This window comes from Fistularia commersonii, chromosome 29 (genome assembly GCF_037954325.1).
Source record: "Fistularia commersonii isolate RoL2024-O1a breed Wild chromosome 29, RoL_Fcom_v1.0, whole genome shotgun sequence".
NCBI lineage: Eukaryota > Metazoa > Chordata > Actinopteri > Syngnathiformes > Fistulariidae > Fistularia > Fistularia commersonii.
The window spans coordinates 10,060,907-10,088,828 of record NC_141312.1 but is presented as its reverse complement, the minus strand read 5'-3'; the positions used below and the strand labels follow the sequence as shown (position 1 = coordinate 10,088,828).

At 38.2% G+C, this 27,922-nt stretch overlaps 1 protein-coding gene across 2 annotated transcripts; it reads right to left on the bottom strand.

Annotated features, from left to right (window-relative positions):
- Window positions 1-1,089: 1,089 nt before the first annotated feature.
- LOC147216961 (uncharacterized) lies at window positions 1,090-23,165 on the bottom strand. 2 transcript variants are annotated; one of them, XM_086176793.1, is made up of 14 exons: window positions 23,051-23,165; window positions 18,594-18,639; window positions 15,191-15,338; window positions 15,022-15,079; window positions 13,015-13,096; window positions 10,163-10,278; window positions 8,748-8,916; window positions 6,217-6,338; window positions 5,384-5,464; window positions 5,199-5,228; window positions 4,980-5,045; window positions 4,057-4,191; window positions 2,823-2,933; window positions 1,090-1,928 (listed from the first exon to the last, which is right to left on the bottom strand). In XM_086176793.1, exons 2-14 carry the CDS (start codon window positions 18,637-18,639, stop codon window positions 1,818-1,820), a joined length of 1,275 nt encoding a protein of 424 aa, XP_086032919.1. In that variant the 5' UTR covers window positions 23,051-23,165; the 3' UTR covers window positions 1,090-1,817. The 2 variants fall into 2 exon arrangements, with proteins under 2 accessions (XP_086032919.1, XP_086032918.1); XM_086176792.1 differs by having other exon boundaries at window positions 22,924-23,141.
- Window positions 23,166-27,922: the final 4,757 nt, after the last annotated feature.

The following is a 27,922-nucleotide window of genomic DNA, read 5'->3' as shown; positions in this document are numbered from 1 at the left end:
CTACAAGAGTTTAAGTATTTAGCTTCAACTGTTGAGAGCAAGTGGTGTGTGGCAAAGAGTCAAAGATACAAGTGCAGGCAGTGTTGAATGGATGTAGAATATAGTCAGAGGTTCTTGATGACAGAAAAGTAGAGCGGGAATGAAAGTGAAGATTTTCAAGATGGTGAAACCAGCCCTTCGGTACAGTCTTGAGACAGTGGCTCTGACCAAAACAAAGAAGGTAGCGCCGAAGAGTTTCTTTGGGAGTGACAAGAATGACCAAGATTACAAATGAGCACATCAGAGGGGGCAATAAGGGTGAGCCAGAATGAGCATTTAGATTGAGAGTTTTATGGATTTATGTAAGATTTATGGATGTGATTCGGAAGGATGCGTAGTTAGTGACAGAGGAAGATGCAGAGGACTGAGGAAGATAGAAACAGATAATCTGCTGGGGAAACCCCCAAAATCGATGGAGACACCAAAAGAAGAAGAGATCATTATGTCTGAAAGGACAAAAATGATAAAATGGATACGTTCTATGGAGATCTGTATCTATGATTTTCACAGGTAACATTATCTGTAATTTAATGACAATGTTCAGTGTTTATTTTACTAGTGCCTCTTCCCCTTTCACAGCGGAAAAAAAAAAACTTTACCAACACAAACATCTTCAGGCGGCCTTCAGTGTAAAAATATACAATCAGCATTCATGAATGAAGTATTCATGAATATTTATGAACCCTGTGGTCATAAAGCACAAAGACGGTTTATCCAGGATCTCTGTGAAAGATCTGGCATGTCGATACTTGAGGACCACGATTGTGGTTAGGTTATATCAGAGGTTGACTTGTTGAACAAACATTGTTTATCACAAACTGATGAGTTGCGATGGTTATAGATGATCAATTCCAGGCACATAGATTTCTCAAAAAGTACAAACCATCATCTTGAATGAAAAATGTAAACCCTATTATAGACTGAGATATTTCAGATGATGTATCCATGTAACATAACGGTTTAAAAATGACACAGTTAAAATGTATTTATATATATATATATATATGAGATCATAATCAGAAGCTGATTTGATTAAATGAACGGGATTAAGAGGGAGTCCAACAGTGGCTAAAATAACTGCAAACACAATGGAAAGAAAAAAAGCCTAGACCTTTATCTATGGAGTAATTACTTACTATGATGCAGGACGAGTGCATACTTGTGCCAGAGTTGACTGGTCAGAAGACAGTGATTGTATGCATTTCATTACTTGACTTTATGTACTCAAAAGAAGGTTAAAATTCAAGTCTATCAGTAACCATCCCATTTAGAAACAAAACTACTATTTTGATATGTAGAGTTCTAAGGTGAACCTTGTTGTTACAGGACCTGGTTTCATTGGCAGTGACGGGCATGTGGCAGCCAAGTCAGAATGCTTTATGTGTGCCATCCCAAATCATTTTAAAAGTATCAAAATGTGTCTTTGTTGCCTTCACTGCTACTATGACAGTAATGCTTGTCGATAACTAAAACCTTAGTCTTTATATCTTGTCTTCTGAATCTTACCTTTGACACAAATTCATCAACGTAAGATTAAATAGCAAAAATTATTGCTAAATGTCCAGAAACAACACATTTTAAAGAATTAAGCATTTGAAGACTGAGCAAGGCAATGAGGTAAGGTGTGGAGTGTTTACATTTGAAACGTTTGTCTTTGTGTTCATGAGTCCTTTTGTAAACCTGATATGAAAGCATAGGAAGGCAAAAGGTTATATAATGACCAGCAAAACATTAAGCGTGAATATAGTGGGTGGAGAACACTGTAGGATGAAGCGTTCCTACAGAAAGTTTTTTACTCCATCAACCTGGAACTGGCAAGAACCATCAGCAGGGCGGGAGACATCTGAGGAGGGCGGCACTGGAGCTTCAGGAGATGAGGTTGTTTCACCCTATAGGTCGAAATTTAACCAAAGAAAGCTTGTTTGACAACAAGATTACTTTTTCATTATGTTTTTAACTACATCTTTGTCAACAGAAGTCAGTCTGCCCACAAAATGCAAAAATAATATTTCTGACTAAAAGTCAAGCTGAAAATTGCAATACAAAGTTGACCGTGATTAAGACTTAAATAAGAAGTGACATTGTCAGTCAAATTTTATTGTGGTAATTGCACTTTGTTTATGTTTTACCTCTCAAGAGGTATCTTTAGATCCTTCACAATACATAAACATTTGAAAATTTAAATAAATACACATTCACATTTGAACTTTCTTCTATCTTTTACACTCTACTGGTCATTATATTGCTATAGCAATAAAATGATAAGTGGACTTTGCCACCCCATCAAGGTGTTCTAACATAAGACTTTCAATAATTAAACTATCATTATTTAAGAATTCACAGCTTACAGTCGGGATTATAAACATGCTATTTGGCAAAGCTCTGAATTTGAATAGCCTATGACCTTATACAAAATGGTTTAAGTGACATACAAACATGCTTATTTTTGCGGTCTGAGTCTTTGTAAGCATGAAACATTGAAATTGGGTCGTGTTGGAATAACTTTGTCTTCACTATTTCTTAAGAAACTCTACTAGTCATCCATATGTATTTCATGCACAGATTTTTTTTTTTGTTATGGCACGATGGAAACAAAATTTAATGACAAATCCCACCTCTTATTGATTTAGGACAAGTGGACAAGCGGTATCCCCCAAGTCATGAAAACCCTTTTCTAGCACATCAGACCTTTTCTAGCACATTAGTAGTATTTCTAGAGAGATGCTTGTTTATGTGTGTCTGTGTGTGTGTGGGTGCACGTGTGCACATGTTAGCAATTCTACCTTTAACAACGGGTCAGCAGGTGAGGGGGCAAGTTTCTCCATCTTCACCTCCTCCTTCACAGGATCACTGCTTGGTGGTGAGGCATACATGACTGGAGCTGGCGCATAGCCCTAAATAAAAATTGGAGGATTGCATGTATTGATTGTGACTCATAATGTTGAAACATATATATATATATGAGCTTAAGTGTACATCTTTGTCCAAAATAGGGTGCAGACTTTTACTTCGGTGTTTAATAGACTTTTTTTACATATTATTCTGTGTTTCATAAGAGATCTCAGGCTGTTGAACATGTGCATTTGGGTTTGGGGCCATTAAAATGACAGTAGGCCTGATATACTACATGTTTGCAAGGGAAAAAACCTGTGTAAACATGCCAAAAAATAAACAAACATGGAATTCATTCAACTAAAATGATCTGAAATGCTCTCCAATGAGCAGTTTAGTAGGTCTGCTTTAATGAACATTAGATGTGGGACATTTGAACTATAAACAAAAACATACTGTTCGAAAAATTAAAATTGAATATGCGAGAGTCAATTGAGCTCATATTCATTAGGATTTATTAAACAATGTGACTGCCCAAGTGAATTAACTGTTTTGCAGAGAAAGCACTAATGTATTGTCCCTTAAATTCATCTATTGTTGTTTGACTAATAAAATTGGCTTATTTGCTGAACAATCATAAAAAACAATTCCCAGTGTTTGTGCATGTAATAATTCCCAGTATATTACTCACCTAACACAACAGAACATGCAGTTTGTTGGAGTGAGAAAGTAGAGTTTCATTATTTCAATGGAAAATGTATATAATCAATTACTGTTTCTAATGTCTATTGATGTCTTTATCAACTGTGGCAAGAGAAAAATGTGAATATGGGTCAGTTGATTTTATTTTTGTTGTTATTGTTCTTGTATTGTTCCACTTAAACGCATTTGATTTACCAAATACTGTATTTTGCTGACTTTAAGCATTTTTGCAGTTGAAACTGCAGAGTAGTATGTTTAGGTATCTAACATTCTCAAGACATACAACAAAAAGAATATCAGGAAAGCTTCTTACAAACTACTTTAAGTAATGCTAGGAAAACATACATTTATTATTCAAGAAGATTTGCTGCATTAATATTTGGTAGAGTTTGGGAGATGTTCTGACAGATGGTTGGACAAACACAACCAGACGTCTTTTTTTCTGTCAGACAAATTCCTGTCGTTTTAAGTGTCAATTCATACCATTGGAGCCACAGGTCCGGCAGGGTATGGGCCTGCTGGAGGACCATTCCATTGAGTAGGCTGGAAAGGAGGGTTCATGGCAGGACTGGCAGGAGGATAGGCAGGGTTTTGCGGTGGGTAGGCTGGGTTGAAGCCCTGCAGAAGAGACAATCATGAGCTGAGGGAGCAACAGAATATCCAGCCAAAACTTTGGTTATACTTTGTAAGGTATGTTCAGGCTGGATGGTCCTGTTTTTCCATATACTAGAGCAGAGGTCGGCAACCCGCGGCTCCAGAGCCGCATGCAGCTCTTTCATCTTTACACTGCGGCTCCGAGTGGCTTGGGAAAATAAATGATAAATATTTAATTGAAGTGTATTTCATTTGTGTTAATTCCTTTTTTTTAATTTTTAGTTCTAAGTTGGAAGATTATTGTGATCTTGAAATATTAAATAAAATTATATTTATTATTTTTCGCCGCTCAAAATAACGTTACACTCGCAGAAGCCGTTATACCCGCCAGCCGGTAAAGTCCCGATTTGCAGATGCTGTGCGCAGAAGTTCGGGAGCAGAAGTCCCATAAACCAGGTAAAATAAATATTTATGAAGATATTTTGCAAATATTTTTTTTTTATTGTTTACTGACACAGTGATTTTTCCTGATTCATTTTTAAAATTCAGGTCAAGGATCATTACATAAATAAAATTCATTTTCCTCCGTAATACTTTGTGTATTTCAGAAACAACACACTACACATTTGTTTATACAAAGTGTAAAGGTAATAAAAAGTAATATATACAGTGGTAACTGTATTTTAGACGTCAAAAAGTAATGGCGGCTCCCAGTGCTTTCTTTTCCGAGGAAACCGGGTGGAAATGGCTCTTTGGGTGTTAAGGGTTGCCGACCCCTGCTCTAGAGGGATGACTTGCAATTTTTTACTAACAGGGGAAGGTGGAGGGCCGTTCCATTGTCCTGGGCCAGTGGCTGGAGGAGGATGGACTGTTGGATTCTAAAAAGAAAAAACACATTGACAACTGCAAATTACATGTATTGTCTTTTGTCTGCAATTTGAAAATTAAAATAATCTCCTAATAATCACTTTCATTATATGCATAATATGTATGGCTGTGTAAAAATAAATTGTTTGTCACGTTTTATTTACCATGCCAGGATTAGGTCCATGATAATACACCTGAAAAAAACAACAGATTCATGTACTTTAATTAGATTTGAACATAGCAAACAGTCATATCAAAAGGATCATCTGTATTTGACACTGGATTTAGAAATACTGTCACCTGTCTAATACAATATGAAATGTAATTAGTACGGGTGATGTGATCTCACCTCTCCTGGTTGTCCTGGATTATTGTATGGAGGACATGGTCCAGATGGGCCACTAGGGGGGATAACTGCATCTGGAGTCGTCTGGAAATAGAGCAAAATAAGATAAAAGAAGGAAACAAATATAATATTTTTTCAAGAATCTTTTTTTCTGTTTCAAATGTGTATTACTTAAAATGTTCAAAAATCCATATAAAAACAGATATTTAGTAAACCAGGATGAAGAAAATGTAGTTTGGCTTCTTTTTGACCATGTCAAAGTGTTATTTAATGAAATTATCAAACCCCATTAAATTATTAAATGACAGACTAAGGAGAGGCCATCAGTGTGAAACTAAATCAGGTAATACTTCAGGTGAATCTAAAGTGGAGAACATTTCTTTGTTAAGTAAAGACCAAAGTATTGCTAAATAACTAAATAATAACAAGCAATTTTATACAATAAAATACTAAAGTTTAATTTTTATTAAATGCTGAATGTGTGACATTTGCTTCAATTTTAGTGTAATGGAAATGTTTTATGTTTCTGAGTAACAGACATAAGACCAATACAACCACAAAATACTTGGCATTGACAAAATTTGCAGGAAATGTACAGAGACACAAGCTTGTAGATTCACAGGCGCTTGTACACAAAAAAAGTGTGATTAAACCATCCTGAGATAAAGCCCATATGAGTCAGGACATAACTGTCATAACTCACTAATCTTACTATGTGACTGATTGAAAGTTGATAAATGTGGTGGCTGAGAATAATCTATTAAGAGTCAATATTACCTCTCAAAGCTGATTATATGACCCGGTCATCATATGTTTACTTGCAATATGTTGAATACCTGCAGTGTTGAAGCAGTGTTGGCTTTCTTCTTAAAAATCTTCTTATGACAACAGCAGCAAACTCCTGCTGGAATTCCCAGCAATAGGAGGAGAGCCAGGAGAGGGTTTCCATCCTTATGGTCTAAAGTGAAAAAAATACATTTCTTAGTTTTTAAAACGGTGGTAATAACAACCTTGTTGGTGAAATTAAGAAAAGAAAATACACTTAAAAAAGTTTTAAGTGTACACCAAGTCTGTGGAAAATAAACAGAACAGACAGATAGTCCACTCCAACAAATTATCATCAGAACAGAACCCCAAACTCTGGTTGAGGAGGCAGAGTGGCAGCTATCTGGCATTCAAGTTTATTTATCAGTCACAAATATAAAAACAGTAAAACTTAACCTATCCTACTCATCATAACTTACTGTCCTCCTGGCCAATACTCTGAATCACTGTCTGAATTCTTGGAGTTCATATCAAGTTTAGTTCTTAAAACAAGTTTAAGTTTAGTTCTTAAAACCTCGCTTGATCCTCTGGAAAAACTCAACTTGTCGTGTTTGGAGGAGATAGAATGCGGAGTTGCATCCAAATAACACCATACATACTGTGAAGCATGGAAGTCGAAACATCATGCTTTGTGACTGTTTTTCTGCAAAGGGACCAGGACGACTGATCCGTGTAAAGAAAAGAATGAATGGGGCCATGGAGAAAGAAAAGGCACTAAATTCACTGTCTGATCTACGTTCCTACCCTCACCTATGGTTACGAGCTGTGGTTAGTGACCGAAAGAATGAAATCGCGGATAAAAGCGGACGAAATGAGATCCCTCCGCAGGGTGGCGAGACTGTCCCTTAGAGAAATAAGAAAACATTTTGCATGCCCCCCCACCCCACTCTCCGCTGCCCAGAGTGCAGCATTTTGTCTATAAAATTGTTAAATGAACACCTCTGCATAACATGGTATCCTCATTAACATTAAAGAAAAGAAAAAAAGAAAGAAATATTGCAACAAAGAATAACTTTTTAAGATATTTTTTGTAGTCTGTAACAGAAAAGATTTTTAGTGCATCAATTTGCCTGAAATATTAAAAAATAAAAAAATCAATCCTTATTTAAGCTATAAATGTTTTGATTGACCTTTTGATACTGAACATAAATTAAAATAAAATCAATAAATAATAAATTCAAATTGATAAGCAACATTATCTCAGTAGCACACTATATAAAACCTGTATTAACTTACAAAACCGAAAAGAATAAAGCAATTTGTGCTGAATTTCTTTTATCAAAATTAGGGAGTCACGATTAAATGCTACAATGAGCACATTTTGAAGTGCACAGCTTTTCAAAGTGGGTTTTGAGGCATGATACTGCAACTCTCAGTTCACAGTTAACACACCGGTCTTTCCTCGTCTCCCATATTGAAGCCAAGAGCTACTTTGTCATATTTCCTTGTCTGAGCTTTCAGGTGACTTCCATTTGTTTCATTATCTCAATCTCTCACCGCCTTTCCCATTATCCCTGTTAAATATTTTCCATGGTGTCCCTTAAAGGTTTATTCATTGCACTTCATATCGCCTGCTCTGTGCAGTGAGTGTGCATGCTCGGTGCAAAAAAAACCTACACCATAAAGCTAATACACACTCTGACAATGAGAGCGCCACTGCTACCTACTGTGGATGCGCAATTACACTTAAGTCTTGTACAGCAAAAATACACATTTTCCCCGGGGTCACATACAAACTCCTTAGGATTGCACTGCGGCATGCTCCACTATTTGAGAAGCAATGCACTAGCCTCAAGTCATATGTTTGGGTGCTCTAATCCTAGCCAGGTCAGTCAAGACATGACAGATAACTTCTTAGTCAGAATGAACTGACTAAGACTGAGGGGGGGAAAGGGGGCGGGAGTATTTCTTCACAAACAAGTTATTGGGCTTGTTAACACATTAGCCGCTTGTTAAAATATTATCACCTTTCACTGAATTTATTGAATTTACTGGGTACATTAACAGATGGATAGGGTGAATTAATTTTCATGCAGTGATGGGTGCACTTTGGACTTCAGGATGTCATGCAGGTAAGGAATAAATTTGGACGTTGAGATGAAACATCACAAGGATGGCTGTCAGTTATTTTGGTTTCTCAGTCTGCTCTTGTTCAGATTGACCATTCTATTTTACGATGGATCTCATCAGAGGAAATTGTACTTTTCAAAGCTGTAAAAGTCAGGTAGGAACAGGAGCTGAGGGTGATTCTTCAGGGAATCATCACATTTCTTAGCCACAAAAAGTTTGATTTCTTTTTAACTACAAAAAAAATCATGGAAGCTCAGATTGAATCATATCTCAGAGATGTGATCACAGACATATTTCCTGTTACTGAAAGGCAGGCCACTGGAAAAGAATGTTTCATTTCAGACAGCATGGGGAGGTGCACAACATTGAAGTTGCGTACATCATTAAGATATAAAGATAAAACCACTTTAATCTCAGTTGAGTTGATGCTTTGTTGATTGAAGTACAACCAATACAATAAATTAGCACCAACCTGTCAGATCCATTCTGGTCACAGACACTAATCGGTCCCTTCGGTCCTTCAGGAAGTAACGGCCTTCGTCACTGTAGTTCATATTCCTTATCTCAATGTTCTGGGAATGAGTCTGAACTCGATCCCAGTAATCGGGAAGGTCTTGGGACACTGGAGCGCCATCACGCACCTGTAAATACAACTCCAAATATTAATTTTGTTCATTTTGTTACTGAAACACTGTCTGCACACAATTGCAATCTTATGCAGGGCACCACAACATGCAGGTTTCATAATGGTAGTGCCAAGATTTCAAAACAGATATAGGCACACGAGCCTTCATAAAATCTGAGACAAAAACAAAGCAAAGTGGTTAGCAAAGTGGCTTACAGTTTTTGATGCACCTATTCAGATACTCTGACCAATTAGCTATGTTGACAGTTTCTATCAGACAAGTCTGAAAAACACCAGAGGTGACAATGGTAAAAGAAAATTTAGTGGTCTGCAGCTGCAGAAGCTGGCTCTAGGAACATGGAACATTACCTCTTTTGTGGGGAAGGAGCCTAAGCTAGCACATGAGGCCGAGAGGTACCGGTGAGATACAGTCGGACAACTTTCAACACACGGCTCGGGCTCTGGCACCAGGCCTCTGGTGCCAGAGGGGTTGGACTCTTCCACTCTGGAGTTCCCCCAGGTGAGAGGCACCAAGTATCTGTGGGCATATTGGCCCCCGACTCTGCGTCTGCATGTTGGGGTTCAACCCGGTGGACGAGAGGGTAGCCTGCCTCCACCTTAGGGTTGGGGGAGGGGTTCTAACTGTTATGTGTGCCAATGTACCCAACAGCAGTTCGGACTACACACTCTTTTTGGGCTCCCCAGAGGTGCTGCTAGAGAACATTTCTGTTGGGGATATCCTTGTCTTACTGGGGGACTTAAACACTGACATAGGCAGCAACAGCAAGACCTGGAAATGCCTAATCGAGAGGAATGGGTGATGGAAGGGTGGAAGGGTGGTGTTTTGTTACTGTACTTCTGTGCTTGTGATGGACTATCCATAACGAATGTTCAGACAAAGGTGTGCACATGTGTACCAGGCGACCGGATACCTTAGTTACCGTTAGCTGTTACAATCAGTTACAGTTAGCTGAAATAAAGTAATCCAGGGATGCTCTTCACTAGTGTCTGATTCTAATATTTTTCTGTAAATGCACTTAGAATTAGTTTAAAATGTGAAAAAAAACAAGATCGGATGAGTAAAATCAAGTATAATTATGATTAATTAATCATATCTAGTTATTTCCAGTTCTTTGGGCAGGCTATTTGTCATAAGAGTTAATACAATGTTTTTGCCAGCAAAAGATATGAAGACAGATCAAAGTTTTGTTTAGTTTTTCTTGAGTCTATAGTTGATTTTAATTAATATGAGTCAATCTTACCAGGGTAATATTAGCACCTTCAGTGGAAAAGGTCAGGGAAGCATCAGCAAGAACGATTCCTTCCAGCGAGATGTGGAGACTCTCTCCTGCTACACACTTCACATAGTTACGTCTGGCTAAAAAAAAGATAAAAAAAAAAAAAATCAAACACTCAGAGAAGAATAGGGTGATATTTGTGCCGCTATTTTGATGGTATCATTACACTTTTTAATACAGCAATGACATATTCTGCATAAAAATAATTACAAAGTAAAAAAATCTAAAATTATTTCTATATACTTTACTTTCCCCAAACAAAAACATTGCACCCAACTGTACAAGGCACACATACTTGTTTTTATTCAAAGGTTTTTCTTTATTTTTTTATGAAATAAAAATTAAAAATAATGCTTTTATTAAAACCTTTTTAAATTAAGTCCCCTTTTGAAATTTCAATTGTGTGCTGAATGTATTCCATCAGTTTATCATATAGCCTCCTCAGCTCAGTTAAATAGTTCAAAATGAGGTGTTTCTGAATCTGAAGACTTTATAACATCAGTTCCTCAATTTACTGGACACCCATTGCCAGAAATTAAATGTTGTCCAAAACACAGGTTTAACCCTCTTCTTATGTTAAGGGTCAATTTGATCCATTTCACCCATTGACCCAATGGGTCAAATTGACCCTTAACATAATATGAGGGTTAAATAATCACACACAATTATAATTTTGTAAATTTGGGATGAGTGATATAGAATAGAATATTCAGCAGTATTACATTATTCTTATACTTATCAATTACTTAAAAAAAGTTGGAAAACCTTGAATAGATTTGTATAATTCTTCTAATGTAGCATAACAGCAGACTTCTGATTTCCTTATAAATATTATGTCAAAAACACATGCACAACTAAATGAAGGTTGTTAGGATGCCACTTCGAATGGCAGCAAAAAATGAAATGCTGCAGATAGAGCCATAATAAATTGTTGCAACAATTTTTAATTTATTTATATCAATAAACATAAACACCAATTCAGCTCTCGACTTGTACCGATTTTTAAATGTTTGTCCCACTGTGTAATTGAGATTGACAACCCGGTTGTAGAAGATCATTTGAAAATGTAAATGCTTACAGAGATTTATAGAAATAAAGTGTTGCATGCTGATATTAAGCATTTTTCCAACCATGTTAAATCATTGTTGATAATTATTGTGAGAAATCATTAACATGGCAAATGGCAAATTTTTGTCCTTGCCGTGCGCATAACAAAATGTGCAGGTTCTTCCCGATAGGGATCAATTAAACCAGGGGTCTCAGACTCGCGGGCAACGGGCTAATTGCGGCCCTGGGTATAAATATTTTGTGGCCCCCTGCCTGAAATCAAATCTTTGTGTTAGTCAGTGGCGTCAGTGGCATTGGTAAAATGACCTTTTCTTTTCTTATTTCTATAAAAAAAAAAACACAAAAAATACTCAAAAAAACCCCTGAAAAATTAAAGATTGATTTGATAACCAGAACAGCCACCATTAGCCTTCTAAACATTATACCTCCTCTTATACATGCTACCAATCAATTTTCTAATAAATTATAGTGGCAAATTTTCCCACAGTGACAAGATTTTTAGGGTGTAATTTCATCAATTCACTTTTATTATTCATTTTTAATATTAATTTGTCATTTATTTTTTAGAGGGACAGTTCATTACATATAAAGATTTTTATAATTTACCTGTCTACCTCTTTTATACTGAAACAAAGGAAAAATTTGGAATGAGTGTTACTTCTAGGTAATGATTTTACTGGTCTGGCCCCCTTGACATCAAATTAGACAATATGTGGCCCCTGGACCCAAACAAGTGTGACACCCCTGACTTAAAAGCATCAAATAAAAATAAAATAAATAAATAATAATAAAAAATAATATAATATAATATAATATAAAATAATATAATATAATATAATATAATATAATATAATATAATATAATATAATATAATAATATAAAAATCAATGAATAAATACATAGCAACAATAGCGCATAAGTAGTAATAGCAGAACTTAAACAGATTGAGGCGCCATTTGTCAGGCAATCATTTCTTCGTAGCATTGCGGGTAGTTTTTGCAATTCGACAGAAACTATGTTGTAATTTATTTGACTCTCCTTTATTATCCTGTACCGTCTATCTGATGGCAACATTTCAAATAGAACGTGACAAAGATGGGAAATGTCTTTAATTATGTTCTGGGCTTTTTTGAGGCAACCAGGACTGTGTAGCCGCCATCTTCTGGGTGGTCTTTATGACCCTCTGGAGAGTAAGATAAACACATTCATCTGTTCGTGTGCTCTCAATGGCAGCTCGGTAGGAGGACATTAGTAGTCTTTGTCTAATATTGTTCTTCTTTAGTATTCTCAGACAGTAAAGTCTCTGCTGGGTGTCTTTCAGCAGCTCATAGGCGTTGGGACCAATTTTTCAAAGCCCTTCATTACCGCTCATGTGAGTGGAAATGATCAGTAGTCGTTGAGGCTTCAAATGCAGGGTTTTTTGGGCAGGGGGATTATTGTGGAGGACCTCAGGACCACTGGTTGAGAATCTTTGTCAGGACTCAAGCCAGCTGGTTTGCACAGTCCCTCAGTGCACCTTCCTAACATGATCAGTGTCTTCACATAGCTGAATGTCATTAATGATTAATAAACGTATATTATTAAAGATACTTTGAGCAAATTAGTAATTTCAGAAGTATGTATCAAACTGGTAGCCCTATACATTAATCAGTACCAAAAAGCAGCTCTAAGTTTAAAAAAAGGATGGGGACCCCAGCTCTAAAGCAACAATTAGCAAGAAGAGATAATAAAATTACTGGATAACTTACGAGTAACTGCTACTCTGACAGTTGAGATCTCTCTATTCCAGAGGTCTTTCTGAACATATGTCCCCTGGTCTTCGTATGTCACCTGAAATACAAAAGATAGTTGCACAATTGTTGAAAACTTAACTGAGCAACTGAGCGAGTATTGAATGTGGGAAATCATCCTGTGTCTGAATGTATGTACCGTGTTTAATGCAGATTTTTAACAAGACTGTTTTCCATCTCAATTATAGCTAAAAAGCAAATTGCCAGTAAAATTGCGGCAGCATTTGAGAGGTCACATGAAATCGACAATTTAAGATGCTCAAAACTTTCATTACCATGTCAAATTAAGATCACATTGTATTTATATACCACCAGAGAGAGAGCATAACAAATGAGAGGACAGAGATGGAAAGCAAGAGTGTGATGGAAACAGAGTGGGAATAAGTGCTTTGGGAAAGACAAGCACAAATGCTGATGGAATGACTGTTGGATCATATTAGACATTATTCTACAACAAACTCGAGGACCAGGATTATCTTTGGCCTGCAGGATAATATTTAATAACTACAAGAGCTGCCCCACCAAAATGTTGCAAGTACCATTTATAGCACCACTTCAAGTCCCATAATGGACTACAAGTACTGTTGCACGTCATTCGAGTGGCGGCAAGCGTGAGCCCCATATGCTTATCAGCTGGCCTTGCTGAGTCACATGTTGTCAACTGTCAGCTAGCCCTCTCCCCCAAAAATGGCTAAACGAAAGGTGGACTTTGAAAACAGGGGATGTCAAGACAGTTGGGAGGCAGAGTGAAGAGAGCAGCGGCACTTCTGATATTGTGCAGCTGTCGATTTGTATCCGTGGAGTGGACTCAGATCTGTGTTTAACAAAGGGACTTTTGGGATTAAGATCAATGTATGGCACAACTACGGGAAAGGGTGTCTGAAGCGGAAAAAGAATGCGTAAATGAAATGGGCTTGCCTTGCAGCGCCCACAATGCACTTCAAGAGTGAAGTGGTGGGCAAGATATAGGAGAAAATGCACAAGGAATTACTAGGGAAATTACTCAGGAGAAGCTGCTTATAGCAGCCCATTCTCATCCAAATGCATCAACTGCCTGACGAATGTTTCATCCTTTCATGTCAAATACTGAAGCATTAGGAACCCCTTTCTTGTCATTTTCCAACAGACCTGGACTGTTGTGTCTATATCAACACTTGTAATTCTCTCTGAACCTAATGACAATAAAAGCAGAGTTAGTATTTTGCATGTTTGTGTTATAAAGGAGAAATCGTGTTCCACCACTGACGCGACACCCAACAAGAAAGGGGTGCCTAATGCGCCCCTATGCGGTGCATATGACGCATGAGAATGTGTCGGCGAAAATTAGGAAAAAAAATTCTCCAGGTTTGTCAAAAAATGACAAAAAATTACAAAAGGGAGTTCCTACTGCATCTGTATGTGACGCCAAGGGACGCTTCACCATTCGTCATTCAAGCGGTTGGCATATTGCGATGAGAATGTTTTGCTCATAGAGCCTTAAGAAATAAATGCAAGCAATTTTTCAATTATAAGAAATCTGGCATAGAATAGAGAACATCAGAGAGCAGAAAACTGATATGTAATATGTTTCCTTTTTGTACTTTTTTCTTGCTACTACAAGGCAATTTGGATTTTTCTTCAAAGGAAATTCTTTTTTGGCTCAATAAACATTGAACTACTCCGGCCCTTGTCTTGTACCGATTTCGTATTTTTGGCCCAATGTGATATACAACATTCCAAAATCACCACTTTATTAATGTTCTTCTTATTTGTCTAGAGGTTGTTTTTTTCATTGACTTTCTTGTTGACTACTTAATCGTCTGGTTTGAATTGTGATACCACATTCATGATAGAAGTCAAACAGATGTTTTGGGCTCAAAACCATGGTAAACTAGAAGTTACATGGTTGTAAAAAAATAAAAATCATAAAAATTATTGCAATTAATTCAACCAGATATGTGTAATTTTACAAAAGTTTAAGCTTACCTTCTCAATGTACCAGCGTCGGTCACTTCCTGTACCTGACACCCTGCCTTTGTTCATCCTTGAAAAGTTACGAAAAAAGTTTGTTTTACATTAGGTGCGCTTATATGGCAACTAACATGTAACCACAAATATCATGTTGTTCACACTTGTATTCTTAAGTATTTCTTACCTGCTTCTCCCTCTTTCCCAGTACACAAAAGTTTTTCCAGGGTCATCAACTGGTGTGAACTGCAACGTCTCTACACTTTTGGGCAGGAAGATCTTCAGCTGACGTCCATGAACCAGAAGCTCATGGACATCTGGGACTGAATAGGACTCTTGATAGAAATCCATGAAGGAAACACATTGAAAAAAGTAGTTTAGCGAAAAGAAGTAAGGGGAAATCTAGGGTAAAATGGACCGTAAACAAATGCCATGGTGAATGGCATTCATAGGTCTACTCAGACTGCCAGCATAAAAATCGATCTAGCTCAAAATATTCATGGTCCTTTTTCATTACACTCCAATACTGCAATGTTATTTGACGTAAGATCCTAAGTGTGTCTTAAAAATACTAGAATGAGAATAGGCAGCTGGGTAGGCCTAGTCAGAAAACAGAAAGGACCTAAGGTCAAACTCATCACAGAAAGTGCACCTGTAACAAATAAATTAGTCTTGTGGCTCAAATCCACAAAAACAGCATGCAAAATATCACTAACATTCCCTGACCTTCATGGCAAGAAGGGTGAATTGGTTTTATCTTTGCATTTTAATGCCTGATTGATGTGCATATTTAACTCCTGTTAACAGTAGTTACCATGCATACTTTTACTGTTTTGGGTTGATTTAATTATTGCACCATGTAAAATTTTGAGGAGAGGCACAAAACACCTTTAAGTTCATTTTATCATTATTTCATTTATTTGAAAAAAAAACAAAGAAAAAAAATACATGTTTTCAGTTAAAATAAATTGTTACACCTTTACACCAGACAGAAGAAGATAAAGGGTACAACATGGGATTTTCCACAATATTTTAAGAATTGTTAATAGCTATGAAAGACAGCAAACATACAGCCTCCCCATACTGTGAATCAGATGTTTTCATAGCACTAGGAAAAATGGAGCCATTTAAGGCTCCTCCAACAGTAACTTTGATGATAAAGATAGTTTGGTAATGTGCTGGTATATTTGCTTTTTTAGGTCTCATTTTCTTTAATAATAAAAAATAGCAAATGTTTATTACTTTCATAATGTTTTCATGCATTTGGCAATATGGACACTGAGCTTGATATTTTAAAGTCACACTATGTATGCCACAGCATGTTTTGCGTTCTGATACAGAGCTGATTTTATGGGCTGTTGAACAGACTTGGCATGATCCAAGGGTTGGTATCAGGTTACACATGCCATAGATGTACACACGCACGCATGCACGCTAAAACATACAGAATGAATATGATTTTGGCAGGCCATCTTAACTGGGCAATAGTTCATACAATATTATCCTGGACTTGATTTGCTGCTCTAGTCACTCCTCTAAACTTTACACCTGATCACATTTCCGTAAGAGACCACTCCCTCCTCATTTTCAGTGAAACTCACTCCCTCCATCTCGAGTCAAAGTCAAAGTCAGCTTTATTGTCAATTTCTCCACAGGTACTGGACATACAGAGGAATCAAGAAGACGTTTCTCACAATCTCATAGTGACATGAAATTAATAATATGATAATAATAAATCGAGTGCAAAGCAGTAAATAACATTGTTACATTAAACATAAAACTATGAGGTATGAAGAATAAATTGCATGCAGATACAGACTGATGTTTGACAGCATGTCATAGTTCTCCCTACTTAACAAGATCACCCAGCCCAAGGAGTCTCTACCTCTTAACTTACACACAACCTCCTTCTGCTTCTCCATTATATCCCTTTTCAATGTAAAAAAAAAAAAAAAAAATCAACAACATTCACCAGCAGATTTTGTCAAACCAAGGTCAAAGCATCTCAACTGACTCTCACACATCCACAAACTTGTTCTCTTCCTTGCAGCTCCCCACTTTCTCAGAAATCACAGAACTCATCCAAAATCCCAGACATCCACCTATCAACTGGACCCCTTCCACACACAACTTGTAAAAGCCTGCCTCCCCTCCTTTTTTCCTCATCATCCACTCAGCTCTCACCATTGCAACTGTGCCTACATCTTTCGAAAACTGCTGTCAACCCCTCCAACCTCAGTCCTATCTCCAAACTACCCTTCCTTTCCCAAATCCTTGAGAAAACAATTGCCTCCCAACTCCAGTCTCACCTAACCCACAATAACTTGTATGAACAGTTCCAGTTTGTTTTTTTTCCATAGCACTGAAACAGCACTCAACAAAATCACCAATTATTTCCATTTTGGTAGTTGACTCTGGATCTTCCATTGGCATCAGTCACACTAAGTTAAGCTGGTTCATATCTTACTTCTCTGGCCGCGATTAGTTCATTCAAGTTAAGTCCTTTAAATCCAACTCTTCCCCAATCACTTCAGTTGTGCCCCTGGGATCGGTCCTGGGGTCCCTCCACCTCAACTTGGACGCCCTTCCCCATAATAATATCTTCCGCAAATTCAACTCCACTGTTATGCGGATGACACCCAGCTCTACCTCGCCACTAAACCCTCATCAACTCTCCCACCCATCTTTCTCACTGATTGCATCAAGGGAATAAAAATGTGGTTCACCCTAAACTTCCTTAAATTAAACAGTAACAAAACTGAAGTTCTCCTCATTGGTACTAAATCCACTTTATCCAAAGCCAACAGCTTTTCACTCACCATGGATAACTCCTTCATCCTCCCAACATAGTAAGAGTCTGTGTGTCTCAACAGTACACTATCCTTTCAATCCCACATCAATAAATTAACCAGTCTGCCTACTTCCATCCATGACACATAAACCGTCCCCGCCCCTCCCTCACGCCCAACACTGCCGGCATTGTCAAAAGCTTCCATTTTAGACAACTCTAACTCTCTCCTCCTCTGTATCCTTCACAAATCTCTCCATCTACTTCAACTGCTCCAGAATTCAGCTGTCCATATCATCACTAGAACTCCAACAGGTCCACTGGCTCCAACTCAGCTCTGTATACAATTCAAAATCCTCCTGTGAACATCCAGGAGGATATCTGTCCAACCTCCTCCATGTTCCCGCTCCCTCGGATCCTCTTCCTTCATACACCTGTCTGCCCCCTCCTCCCGTTTCATCACCATGGGGAGTGGAGTATTTAGCCGCTCTGCTACCGGTCTCTGGAATTTATAACCACCCCAACTCAGAAACATAGGTTCATTACCCCTCTTCAAATAACTCAAAACACATGTGCTCAAAGCAGCCAATTCCATCAGCCGCCGACTGCTCTGTCACTTTAATTTTACCACTTTCTCACTTTGACTGTTTCTTTTAAATCTGTATTTTGTGTATTTGTATTTCTGTATGGTGTCCTTGAGTGTTGGGCAAGGCAACCTTAAATTAAATGTATTATGATGAAAAGCAATTACTGACTAAACACTAATCATGGACAATAGTGCAAGAGAAATGTTAATACTCACCTACAGAGAGAGCAATAGCTAGCAATATCACCACAGTCCATATCATCTGTACATGAGACATAAAAAAAGCAATGATTAAACAATCTTTCATTGCAGAGTAAACCAAATGCAGGACCGGAACATATGACATGTATGGTTGTGTGTGCGTGTGCAATATCAATAAGTGTAGGACAAATGTAAGTAACCTGGAGGAAAACACTCCTGCTGAACTACACAGTACGGCAGATCTATGCCATATCCTATACAGATCGTTCTCTTATCTAAGATGAAAAACTGATGGCAATATGGACCATATTGCAACATGGAGTGCGAAATGTTTTTCTTCTTTCTAGGGGTATCAGAAAATAATTGAGAAGCACTGCACTAAGGTAACTTCAGGGTGAATCTGTAGGCGAAAAATGCTTAAAAAAATCTCATCCCAGCTTGCCTTACACTCGCCCATGAACCACTCCAGTGAGAGTTGGTCATAGCTGGACAAAGCCATTGATGTTTTGGAGAGAAGATCAGAGAAGCCAGACTAAGATGGTTCGGTTACATACAGAGGAGGGATAGTGGATATATTGGTAGAAGGAAGCTGTATTGGAGCTGCCAGGCTAGAGGTCTCGAGGAAAACCAAGGAGAAGATTTATGGAAGTAGGGAGAGAGGATATGAAGGTAGTATGTGTGAGAGAGGATGATACAGAGAATAGGGTTTGATGGAGAAGGTTGACTCGCTGTGGCAAACCCTGAAGGGAAAAGCAGAAAGAAGAAGAGCACATTTTGCAGTGCATAGCTTTTCAAAGCTGGGTTTGAAGCATGATACTGCAATTCTCAGCTCACAGTAAACGCACTGGTCTCTCCTCATCCCCCACCGTAGTCACAGTGAAGGCAAGCATCATATTTCCTCGACTGAGCTTTCGGGTGACTTTCATTTGTTTCAATATCTCCATCTCTCACCCCCTTTCTTATCGCCCCTGTTAAATATTTTTCATGGTATCTCTTGAGGGTTTGGTCGTTGCACCTCATATTGACTGCTCTGTGTGCACATGCTTGATGCAAAGAGCCTACACCTCAGAACTAATACTCTGAAATGTGAGCACCACTGCCACCTACAGTGGATGTGCAATTACACTTTATTCTAGTACAGTAAAAATACTTGTGTTCCACAGGGTCATACACACACCCCTTGGCATTGTGCTGCGCCCTCCCTAGCAGGGCGTGCCCCACTAGTTGAGGAGTAATGCCTTTGTGTTTGTCTGTTTCAAATGTCATCCATTTGGAGAATAGCAACGGAGAGTGTGGAATAGAGGTGAAGAGACGGGTTCAAGCAGGTTGGAATGGGTGGAGAAAAGTGTCAGGGGTATTATGTGATAGAAGACTACCGGCTAGAATGAAAGGAAAGGTGTACAAGACAATGGTGAGACCAGTGATGCTGTATGGACTAGAATCTGTTACAATGACGAAAAGAGAGGAGGCAGAACTAGAGGTCGCAAAGATAAAGATGTTGAGGTTCTCTTTGGGAGTGACCGGGATGGATAAGATCAGAAATGAGTCGATCAGAGGAACAGCACATGTTAGATGTTTTGGAGAGAAGGTCAGAGAAGAAGAGGAAGAATACTGTGTATTTAGGCTTTTTGTGATATATAATTTATATTTCTCAAAAATGTTACATTTTAGTTCACATTTGCTCACATTTTTTCATATTTCCCATGTCAAACCTACCTATAAATAATATCAATTCTATACTGAGTGCATTTTTGATTGGTGTTTCATGATATCATCCTTATTTTAACTTTATATTAGCTCATTGCATGCTTGCATAGTTTATGAAGCGATGTTCATTCATACTAGGTAACTGTGCTCCAACTATCAGAAATAGTATTATAAGCATAATGTTCTCCAGGCTAAATCAACTTTTTAGTCTGCATCTATCTGCACCTGTCTGTGTTTCAGCTGCCTTTCCATTTGTGTCACTTTGCAATCCCACTCTAGCTTGAAAAGCATTGTTCAAATACTCTTCTATTTGTATGTGCTTATAAATAAAAAACTGCCTAATGTGGTATCCATAAACTAGAAATGTAGTGTAAGTGTAATGCAGTACAAATACCACGGTAAATGAGCAGGTTTAAAATAGATACGCACATTTAAAATGAACACATATTTCAGTTGCATTGCAGGTTATTTAAAATTGTTTAAAGATAATCACACTTATCTGTAAATGACATTAATATTAACATATTCCTCTCCTGAGTTAACTAAAAAGTTTTGCACACATATACACACATAAAAGATATACTAATGGTAAGAGGCTCTCACTTGGATTTTGAAGTGCAAAAAAAAATTGATGAACTTGACATCACCCTCACATTCTAGATAAGAGCTTATACAGCATTATGTCATCAATCCATCCCAGAGGAGCTTCCATAATGGTACAAAATAGCGAACAGTACAATTTCTCTTTTTCAGTGTCCATGGTTTTTCTGTTATCGTTGCATTTTTGCCCAATATTGCAGTATTGAATGCCCTTACTTTAAATGTAAGGCCTAGAAGGCAGTAAAAAAAGGGACCAGAAAAGAAAAGTATGGCTTTGAGTCTAAGTGACATATTGCATATGTAAGAACTCTGCATCATTTTAATTAATTTAACAGGAGCAATATGAGGTTATTTTTGCTGTTGCGTTCAATCGGAATTGTATAAACTTCCTAACAACTGATAAATGTTTATTTGTGCTTGAAACACTAGAGATGCCTAATTTGATTTTAGGTTATGACAAATTCCAATAGATAACTCAGATGTAAAACCTTACAACACAATAAACTTTTTAATAAGTGAAAAATATTCCCCAAACCTTTCATATTTCACATTCTTTGCTATGGACCAATGTTGCCATTAAAGTAAACGAAATTCTTTGTAACTAAAGACCGATCAATTTCAAAGAGGTCAGTGAAACCTCTGATAAGTTTATATGGACTATTTGGACAATGATGCTGCATTAGCCAATACAAATTCTGCCGTGGTGCAATTTTTATATGATTTGCAACAATAAATGAAATAAAATTGTGCATAACCAATACTTTACACAAAAATATTTTCATTCACACTATGTCATGATATCAATTAGAAAATATTTTTCACAGGGCATGGCTTAGGTGGTTGGAGCAGTTATCTTACAGCCAAAAGTTCCTTGTTTGAATGCCGTGTTTTATTCCAAAGACAAGCTGCTCTTCATGCCCTGCATAAGTAGTGGCCCATTGCTCTTAGTTCATCCACGATAGGTAAAAATGCGGGGAATAATTTCCCCCAAGGGACTAATGAAGTTGTTTTTTAAATCAAATAATAAGACTGTGATTTAAACTGTAGCAGGAAATGACAGGTTAAACTGGGGTTTTACATCACCAGAATGGACAGCTGCAACTTTTTACATCATGGGAAGTGTCTAAACCAATATTGTTTTTATGCCACAGAAATTGCCACCTGCAGTTCAGAATAACCCCTACAACTGTTTATTCAGTCAGTCATTTAACCACAAATTAATATCTTTTTTAGTCCCGGAGAACCACTGTCTACCACGGTATTTTTACCTTTTTTATTTTGTTTGTGGCACAATAGCATACTGTATGCTCAGCAGCCTTCTCTCTTTCCATAGCAATTGATTCTTAACTATAGTGCGGGTACACAAATGCTAATAGCTGTAATTCTGCAAGGTTATATGTAAATAAATCCCTTTGTACATGTTGAATGCATTCACACAGATTTGTGAAATGTAACTAATCACTTATGTTCGAGTGCTTTTATTGAGGAATCTATAACTAAATGCACGGATACATATTCAAATATCACGGATACATATACAAATTTCTTCCATTAATGTCTCATTTACTTCTTTAAACATAGCGAAACAGCAATAACCATGACCTACATGGTGAGGTTTATCAACGGTCCCTGAAAGCACCACAGGCCCCGGCCCTTGTTGGGCGGTGCCCCTTTCAAAGCACATTTAACAACCTCCACAAATACCACTGAGAGAAAAATTCGTCTGGATGGCAATTCCAGTATTGCTAGCTGGAATGTGACACCGCGACACATTGATTTTTTTCTTCAACCAAAAAAAATTGAGGAGTCTAAGCTAAGACGATTGAATGTGCATTAGAAGATAACGCCTTGCACAACAGATAGCTGAGTTAATTGGATCGATTCGATATCGCATTGTAATTAGCGCTGAGATTCAGAGAGCGCGGGAATAGCAGCTCGGCGTGCACAACCTTCGTCAAAAGACATTCAATAACAAAGAGAAATTACATGTAATTTTAGTGTCTGTTTGGAGACATGTTGACAGATAAGCGCCACTGACCGTAAACGGCTTTGTTCGGAACATGATGTCCATGTTGCTGAAGTCTGCGTTGAGGGGGGGCAAAGCTCCGCCCAAGTTTTTTGAAAGGTTCCGTTCCGAAATGAACGTTTGAGTGTCTATTTGTCACCTTAAAATGCAAATAAGTCCACTTTAAGTGTCCAGGGTGTCAAGGCTCATTACAGAGGAGGTTAGCGTGGAAGTGTCCCACTGGAGAAAAATATGTCACACAGGAAATGCTAACCAAACTTGGTGAAGGCGGAGGAGCCTCAAAAAATGTGACATTCAGGTACTAACGGAAATATCCACTTCTTATTTCGCGGTCACCCAAAACACACACGATCTCTTCAAGTACTTGACTTCAGATCTTAAAAGTGTTCTATGTAAACACTTACAAGCATTAAGATTAGGATCTGATCTGTTAACTGCATTTTTTTCAACTGAATTATCAGTTTCACGTAAGTCTTGGGCTTTTCAAAACACCAGAAATAATAGCCAGGATGGGGCCGACACGTTGTTGTTCTTGCTGGAGGAATTGAGGTAAAAATATTGCCAAAAACACACATATATTTTGGGTTTGCCCCAAACAAAGTTTACTTTGGAAGGTTTTTGACGCCCATCTTCAAACGGGACATACCACAAAGCCCTATAACTGTATTATTAGGAGCAACCCCTATGAGTACAGAACAAATGAAAAATACCTCTTAAACATCTTGCTCACAACTGCATTAAAAGCCATAACTATCAGGTGGTTAAAACCGTATCCCCCTAAATATGATATTTAGATCCAAAAAATTGGGACGAATTGGGGCGAATGACATATTCATTAAGACTTCAGAAGCCTATCTTTACTAAACGAAGGGCACCTGCCATGTCTTTACTAATACAATAAGTTTTGGACTGGCACCAGACGTAAGTATCATATCATTTTAGATTACCTATTTGGAGAGTTGTTTCTTTTTTTTTTGTTTGTGTTTCCCCCCCATTATTTCTGTTACTATTCCTGAATAGCACTTTTTTGTAAGTCGCTTTGGATAAAAGCGTCTGCCAAATGACTGCAATGTAATATAATGTAATGTCATGACACGATCATGTCATCTCATTATATGTGGTATACAGTATGTACCTGTCATAGTGGTGTAGAGAAAAACAAAACAAATAAATAGTTTCACAGAGAAAAACTCATAAAAGAAGCGGTCAAAACAGTGAGATTATTTTTTACCATTTTGCTGTCAAGCTCTATTGCATTTCTTTTGAAAGGTCATTTGCCATATGCATTAAAAAAAACTCAAATAAGCCTCCATTGAGGATGACCGACAGATCGGGTACAATGGCTAAATGATGTTCCTTGGGAACCAGCTATCGAAAAATGTTCAACTGGATAATCATATGCTTAATTTTCTGACAAAATATGACATTTGAAGATTATGAACCATAATACAAATATAAAACCACATATTTTGTGACAGGATTTACTGAAAAAGTGCTCCATTCATGATATTTGAAAATATGATTCATACCATCAGAACTATTATGGACCATTAACTTTCTAATCAAGCAAAGAAGACATGTTCACTCAAGTGTAGTCTTGTGTGTATACAAGGAATGTTAAAGACATACATGATAAACTTAAGTGTTAATATTTCCTTCAGAGATGTTTGAGACAAAGTTATTTTCGTTGGAGTGAACATCAGTATCACATTTTCCATCCGCCAATGAAAGGTTTGTCCTTTTGTCTTCTTCACCTATTTACTTTTTCTCTGAAAGGTTTTGCAGTTGTTTCCATCCACTGAGTTGCTGTGCCACCTCCTTTAGGTTATATTTGCCCTCAGTGTTCAATGTTCTCAAAGTTGTGTTTCAAGTCATGTTGTCCTTCTTGTTATTTCATGTAAAAGTTCTAAGGCTTATTGCTATATTTATAAACATTACCTAATTAAAACTGCTTCATCCAGCCTAAATGAAAGAGCTCCAGCGATTCCTGTCAGAGTTGCCCCAGATGTCCATGCGTCCGCAGTTCATTGAACAGTCTGTGAATTCCAGTTGCATTGTTGTTGGGAACGTTAATTCCCTTTCAATATTATTTTTCGGTATCAGGGCCAGAAGCTCTCTCTCTTTTTATACTGACGATACAACCAGAATGCCCAGAAAAATAAAACTCCCAGGAATATCACAATGATCATGGCTTCTTTGACCATCTTGTGATGTTATACATCAATGGCCTGTGGACCCTCCTTTAATTCTTCATTAGGTTTTATTTCATAGCATTATGTAATCCATTTATAATGTCATGTCCCATGAAATCAGTTTGCTGCTGTCATGTCATATCATATGATGAACATGTGACATAGACATCACAGTATGTTCTTCACCATCAATCCAACTTTCTGTGTGATATAAAGACAGATATCTCAACACAGCTTTGTTTCAGTTTCTCCTGTGTGACAGCGCATATTCCCCATCATGCAGTCATGCATTCTCATGTCTTTGAGCCACATTACAGCACAGGAGCCACTTGTTGTCCATAGAAACCTTGGCTTGCATAAATTAATGGTTGCGTAGATTCTCCGCTTTAACCCTGAATCATTGTTAAAGTCAGATTGGATTTTATGTTTTATGGGCAAGTGGCCAAGAAAGGAAGGAAAACATTTTATAAGACATTTTTTTTTATTGATTATTAATTCGTTACAACCCAGATTAATGGTCGTATTTAAGCAAAATTAGGAAGTATGAAGGATCGTGTACGGCCAAATTGGAGTGTTTGGTACATTTGTTGCATTCTACACATTATGGTGAATGATAGAAACAGAGCAAAAAGGACAATGGTTATTAGATACATTTTTTGATGCAAATCTTGGACACATTATCAGTGATAGTACCTGGGGTCACGGGGGGGTTTTTGGTCTTTCAACATCAGAACCCCTCACCCCGGTGACCCTACCTGGAGTGATCAGCTCCCGACATGTGTCCAAGAAGCGCTCATCCACTCTTTGCCCCTCTGTATCCAAAGCCATCATGAGGCTCTGTCAGCAGTTTCAGAGGCTGAGTTGATGGCTCTCTTCTTGCATGCACCTGTGATGCCCAGGAGACTGTAGCCCTTGCAGAGTGACTTCTCTACGAAGCCTCTTCTCCCAACCTCAATGGGCAGGCATCATGCACACCATCCCTATCTGCAGCACTCCTCCACTAGCACTGCGTACTTCTCTCTCTTTCACCCACTGTCTTCCTCCATTCTCTCTTCCCAGGGCACTATCAACTCCAACATGATGAATTGCTTGGATGACTCAGAGTGCAGGATGATGTCTGGCCTAAGTCTGGTTTTCATGATGTTTTCGGGGAATGTCAGTTGTTTCCCCAGGTCCACCCTTAGATGCCAGTCCTTTGCTTTTCCCAGAAGACCTGTTTGGGCCTTCAGTTAGGGAGGAGGTTGTTCTCCAGCACTTATGAATGTTATTCCATGCCTCGGTGGTTGCAGGCGCTTGCTGTTGTTGGTGGCAGTATTGATGGACTCAGCTACTGCCTTCTGCACATGGTTGTGGCACCAGTGATAGCAGCCATCACAGCTCTTTAGGACAGCTGCTGAGGATTTGCTCCAAAGTTCCTCTCCCTTGGCACAAGGGACATGCTGGGGTTTCAACCTTGCTCAAAAGGAAGAGGTTTGATGGGCTGGCATGACATTGTAGACAGACTGGATGAGAAATCTGATGCCGAGGGGCTCAGCCCTCCACAGCTCAGGCCATGAGATCTTCCTGCTCATGGCTGCTTCCCACCTGGTCCAAGCGCCTTGTTGCCTCAACCTCACCCACTTGATTGCACGCTGCTCTTCGACTCCAGCCCTCACTTCGAATTGGACCCGGTCCTGCCTTTCCTTGCCCTTGAGCCTGCTAAGGTGGGTTGTTGGTATGGTTCCAGTCCTGCCCGACAGGTCGCCACTGACCCCACAAGCGCTTTGTGGAACAGCCATGCTTCTGCCTGGTCCACAGACTCCTGTGCCCTCCACCTTCTGCAATCCTCACCTCGATGCCAACTAGAGCAACTTTTGGGTCCTTGGATTCCCTGTACTGGAAACCCTCCCTCGCCCTGGCAACCAAGAACTCTGTTAGGCTGTTGATTGGTAGAGTCATCTTGTTGTTGTTCCCATAGAGGGTAAAACCAAGGACACCGTGTAGTTATGCAAGCCCTGACTTCTGGTCCTCGCTTGCACCCTTGAACTGTCTCTTCAGGTCTCCGAGTTCCTGTCATAGCTGTGAGATCTTTTCTGACCCGTGGACATTAATTGTTCGACTCTTCAACTCTCGAAACACAATCCAGTATTTCTAAATTATGGTAGCAAAACAAGAATTGACATCACAACAGAATAAGTTCTTGACTTAGCTTAAGAAAACCATGGAGCACAATGACCAACATGGAATCGGTCTTTGCCTGTAGAGTATACCATGACTGGGAGTCTTTATCTTTCAGTGAACTGATAGTGTATAAACATTCCAAGATTTTTAACCATTAGCAGAGTAGTTGTTTAAAAGGCTGGAAAAAATTTCTGAAGAAAGAGGGCTGACTTGACTGACTGTTGAATGTATAATATTCAATCAACAGTAGAGTACAGAAAGTATAATATTGGCTGTCTTACAAACCAAATGCAAAATAAGAAAAATGTTGTCCTTAGAACTGAACATTCCTGGTTTGAGTCTCGTGCTCATTCTAGCCTGTCAAATTGTTGAGCAAGAACTTATTGGTTCCCTGGCGCTGTTCAGTGACTGCCTTCTATTCATGGCTTATCCATGATCGGTTAAATGGAGTGGTCAAAGTTCGCCAATGTTGTAGTGTATGTATAAATGAATGTAACAATAAAGGTGTTTCTTCTTCTAAAAATATACATTTATAATTTTCAGTTCCTTGATTTCTAAGGCAATTTCAACATGTGATTTGATTTAACAGACTGAGGCAGTTTTAAGGACAACAAAGCAAAGAAAAAAGGATGAGTGAGAAAAATTGCAATGATTCAAGT

Excerpts from the sequence above, each read along its gene's own strand:
- LOC147216961 (XM_086176792.1), bottom strand. The coding sequence starts at position 22,956 with ATGGACATCATGTTCCGAACAAAGCCGTTTACG. Across the intron at positions 5,229-5,383 it reads ATCCAGGACAACCAGGAGAG|GTGTATTATCATGGACCTAA; the intron begins GTGAGATCACAT and ends TGTTTTTTTCAG. Across the intron at positions 4,192-4,979 it reads ACGGCCCTCCACCTTCCCCT|GGCTTCAACCCAGCCTACCC; the intron begins GTTAGTAAAAAA and ends TCTCTTCTGCAG.